The sequence below is a fragment of the Manis javanica genome, chromosome 11 (assembly GCF_040802235.1).
Source record: "Manis javanica isolate MJ-LG chromosome 11, MJ_LKY, whole genome shotgun sequence".
Classification (NCBI taxonomy): Eukaryota; Metazoa; Chordata; class Mammalia; order Pholidota; family Manidae; genus Manis; species Manis javanica.
The window spans coordinates 952,067-956,276 of record NC_133166.1 but is presented as its reverse complement, the minus strand read 5'-3'; the positions used below and the strand labels follow the sequence as shown (position 1 = coordinate 956,276).

Genomic DNA, 4,210 nt, shown 5'->3' with positions numbered 1-4,210 from the left:
CAGACATGTCATCTTAATCAAGATATTACTTTTCCACACCTCAATTTACAAATTTGGCAAAATTTAGAAGGTAAGAGATGATCCATGAAGATCCTTCAGTTGCACCAGTGTGTAACTCCATAAATAATGCATGCATTGAATTTTGTGGTCATACCCATATTTTAGATCTGAATAATATTGAACTGAGAATTACATGCCATAATGAAATAATGTACATCTATCTATCATCTATCTGTCTTTCTGTTACGGTTACTCATCAATTTATTTTTGCTTATTATTCTGTTCTTTTATTTCTCATTGCTATAGGGCATCATGTGATTCCCAAACAACATCCATGGAGAACAAGACCAAAGTGACACAGTTCATCCTCCTCGGACTAACCAGTGCCCCAGAACTGCAGGTCCCCCTTTTTCTCGTGTTCACTCTCATTTACCTGGTCAATGTGGTTGGAAACCTGGGGATGATCCTGTTGATCTTCTCGGACCCTCGTCTCCACACACCCATGTACTTCTTCCTCAGTAACCTGTCTCTGGTGGACTTCAGTTACTCTTCAGCTGTCATTCCCAAGGTCATGGCTGGGTTCCTTGTAGAAGACAAGGTCATCTCTTACAATGCATGTGCTGCTCAGATGTTCTTTTTTGTAGCCTTGGCCACTGTGGAAAATTTCCTCTTGGCCTCAATGGCCTATGACCGTTTTGCAGCAGTGTGCAAGCCCCTCCATTACACCACCACCATGACGACACGTGTGTGTGCTCTTCTGGCCTTAGGCTCCTACATCTATGGTTTCCTGAATGCCTCCATTCACATTAGGGACACATTCAGTCTCTCTTTCTGTATGTCCAATCTGGTCCATCACTTTTTCTGTGATGTTCCTGCAGTCATGGCTCTGTCTTGCTCTGACAGACGCATTAGTGAACTGATTCTTGTTTTTGTGGCAAGCTTCAATATCTTTTTTGCTCTGCTGGTTATCTTGATTTCCTACATGCTCATATTTATCACCATCCTGAAGTTACACTCAGCTGAGGGATATAAGAAAGCTTTATCCACCTGTGCCTCTCACCTCACAACAGTCTCCATCTTCTATGGTACAGTCATCTTCATGTACTCCCAGCCCAGCTCCAGCCATTCTATGGACAAGGACAAGATCGCATCCGTGTTCTATACAATGCTCATCCCCATGTTGAACCCACTCGTGTATAGCCTGAGGAACAAGGAAGTAAAAAATGCATTCAAGAAGGTAGTTGAGAAGACAAAACTGTCCCTAGGCTTTACCTTTTAAAGTTTTAGATCCCACAATGACATGCTTTTATTCCTTTCATAGCTTCAACATGCAATTACTCACTGTTTAATGCTCACACTGCACCTAAATTACTAAGGTGATACCATTTCTTATTCAAACATCAATAATCTAGAAAAAGAAAACATTATGTTCAAATATGTGATATCTGATTGTGGATGACCAACGGGGACCTTAAGAATTAGGTGCCTGCTTGCAATGAACCTTATTAATTATATTTGACTTAATCACATGTTCACATTTTCTCTGCCATATGGCAATGCAAGCATGATATATAAAACATGCATGCACAAACCTATAGATAGAATCATATGCAAGAATCCTACATGTGCACATAACCGTGAGTGGGAAATTTGTTAAAGGAGTTGGATGGAGTATGCCTAGTGTTTAATAAAATAATATAATAATCAATTCATGTATCAGATTTAAAATTTTTGTCTGACATTATTTCTCTAGCTAAAAAACTCTTTCAAGGGTCCAAAATACAGAATTAAAAGAATGGATTCTTTGGGGAAGTAGACATTTTCTGGGAGGAACCGGGGAAGTGAAAATCTAGAAGGGAGAGTTTTGACGTCAGATCAGATTTGTTAACCAATCCTGCTGAAAGACTAGTGAAGTGAAAAAGTTGGAGTTTTCAGGAGAAGCTTAGAAGTTAAGCATATTCAGCCGCAAAAGAGTGACAGCTAAGGGTTTATTAGCGAAGAGATCTAAGGCATGTTCTTCCTATGTGTTATTAATGCCTCTGCATAGCTGCCACTTCCACAGTCTCCCCAACTCCAACACGCATAAGTGTCTTGTGGCGGGCCTGGAGTCACTGATGCTCAGCAGAGTCAACAGGCAGGAAGACGTAGGCTTGGAGCCGAGGACAGGGAGGATGAGCTAGAACCTGCAAGGGCTTATGCATCTTCATCCCCATATTTAACCACAAGGACCTTCACGTAAAAATGGCAGCCACATTATTTCCATCTCCCAAATCTTCTTTGAGCCTCTCTTTTTGGCAGCTCAAACCCAGAACCATTAAGGGAAAAGGATTCTGGGAAATGTAATTCCCAGATCAACCAAGATGACCATAGTAAAATCTAGCACAGTAGAATAAGGAGGCACCTGACTAATCAGACGGAGCCAGTAGCACTGAAAGTTGCAGGGTGAGCATTTCAAGCAGTGAGTGCAGCGAGAGCAGAAAGCTTGCATGGGAAAGAAGTTGGTGTGTCCTAAGATCTGATGAGTGCCAGGGGGACCGATGCATGATGACAAAGAGTAAAAAGACCAGTCTAAGGCAGTGATAGTGACCCAGGTGATGCATGACAGAGAGATGTTTAGATGAGGGCCATGGCAATAGAAATGAAGAAAAAGGACATTCCGATGATAGATATCTGCCTGTTAGTAAAATCTAAATGACATACTGGTGAAAAGGATGCAGTGAGTAAGGAAGAGAAAGAGCTAAAGAATGACCGAACATCACTGGGCTGGCATTGCTGCTGTTTACTGATATAGGAACGACTAAAGGAGAAACAGGTTTAGAAGCAAAAAGTGAGAGTTCTATTGGACTTTGTATATTTGAGCAGCTTCTGAAATAGCAAGGTGGAGATTTCAGTGGAGACATCATTAGGTATGTGGTCCTCGGCAGAATAATCTGAATTCAATGCATTTAATTCATTAAGCAAATGTTTAATAAATAGGTATCTACTCTGTGTCAGGCCTGGTTTTAGGATTTGAGGAAGCATAGTTGAAAATCTATATTTTCCTTAAGCTATATTACTAAAGGAGGAGACTGATGATGCAATAAATAATTAAATGTCTACAGTAAGTCAGATGGTAGTTAGTGTAAAGAAGAAAAAAATGACATCCTAGTTTAAAGACTCTAAAAGCAAAGTAGTTGAATACATTTCAGGGGCTACAGTGATAATGATGGAATAGAAAGCTGTGTCCCCTCTATTTGCTTTAAAAATATACCACAAGATGGAATTATATCATGGGAGTCAGGCTACTTGGTTTTACTCTTACATTTCCACTTGAGAACTATATAGCCCAAGCAAGTCCCTCAGCATTATTGGAAACGTGAATACAGTATCATAGTATCATTTGGAATGGTTGCTAGAGCACGTGAGAGCCTGGAGTGGGAAATGTTATAGAAAATATAGTGAATGGACACTCCTGGAGAGCTGGAAGCTGCCTTTGGTGTGGACAGCAGAGCTCACCAAGCCTCAGACACGGCAGCAAGTGGCCAGTTGAGCACACATTTTCCTCATTTCCTTAGAGAATAAAAGTGTCCAATCAGATCATCTTTAATGTTTCTTCCAGACCTAAAATTTGATTAGACTAACTTTTTTGTCAGTGGCACGATACTCTTACTTAACTGTAGCACACAGTTCCCTCAGTAATTCTGACTTGGTTGGAGCTGACCACCTACCTAAAGGGACAAGATACTGACTTTAAATTCTGATAGTTCCATGCCAGTCTGACTCTACCAAAACAGGCAGAGTGTTTTCTTTTTAACAGCACCATGAGGTCACTTCAAAGGTATTATTTTCTTTCCTCTCTACAAATGGATGTAGTGAAATAGTCATACTGTGAGAATGTTGGCCTGAAAATATTACGTGACAAAGCTGGTCCAGTCTCAGAAAGATCAAAGATGTGGAAAGACGTAGAAAGTAGGTGGAATCAGCATCCAGAAATGTGAGTAAGGTCATCTTGAACTTGTCACCCCAGCCAACCGTGCAGAACAGATACAACCTCGTGAGCAAGCCCACGTGAAAGCAGCAGTTAACTGCCTTTCCAGCCGTAAATTATGAGAAGTAAAAACTTTTCTTTTATGGCACTAAATGTTGTGGTAGTTTGTTACACGGCAATGGATAACTGGTTAACTATACAGATTGTATTAAAATTGATTTGCTGAGCAGAGTCTTCATCTTC

At 40.5% G+C, this 4,210-nt stretch overlaps 1 protein-coding gene across 1 annotated transcript; it reads left to right on the top strand.

Moving 5' to 3' along the window:
- Positions 1 to 334: 334 nt before the first annotated feature.
- On the top strand, positions 335 to 1,279 carry LOC108389907 (olfactory receptor 5B3-like). The gene has a single exon (XM_017648398.3). It carries the CDS (start codon positions 335 to 337, stop codon positions 1,277 to 1,279), a length of 945 nt encoding a protein of 314 aa, XP_017503887.2.
- The last annotated feature ends 2,931 nt before the right edge of the window (positions 1,280 to 4,210 follow it).

Bases quoted from the DNA above. Each gene is read 5' to 3' on its own strand.
- LOC108389907 (XM_017648398.3), top strand. From the start codon at position 335: ATGGAGAACAAGACCAAAGTGACACAGTTCATCCTCCTCGGACTAACC.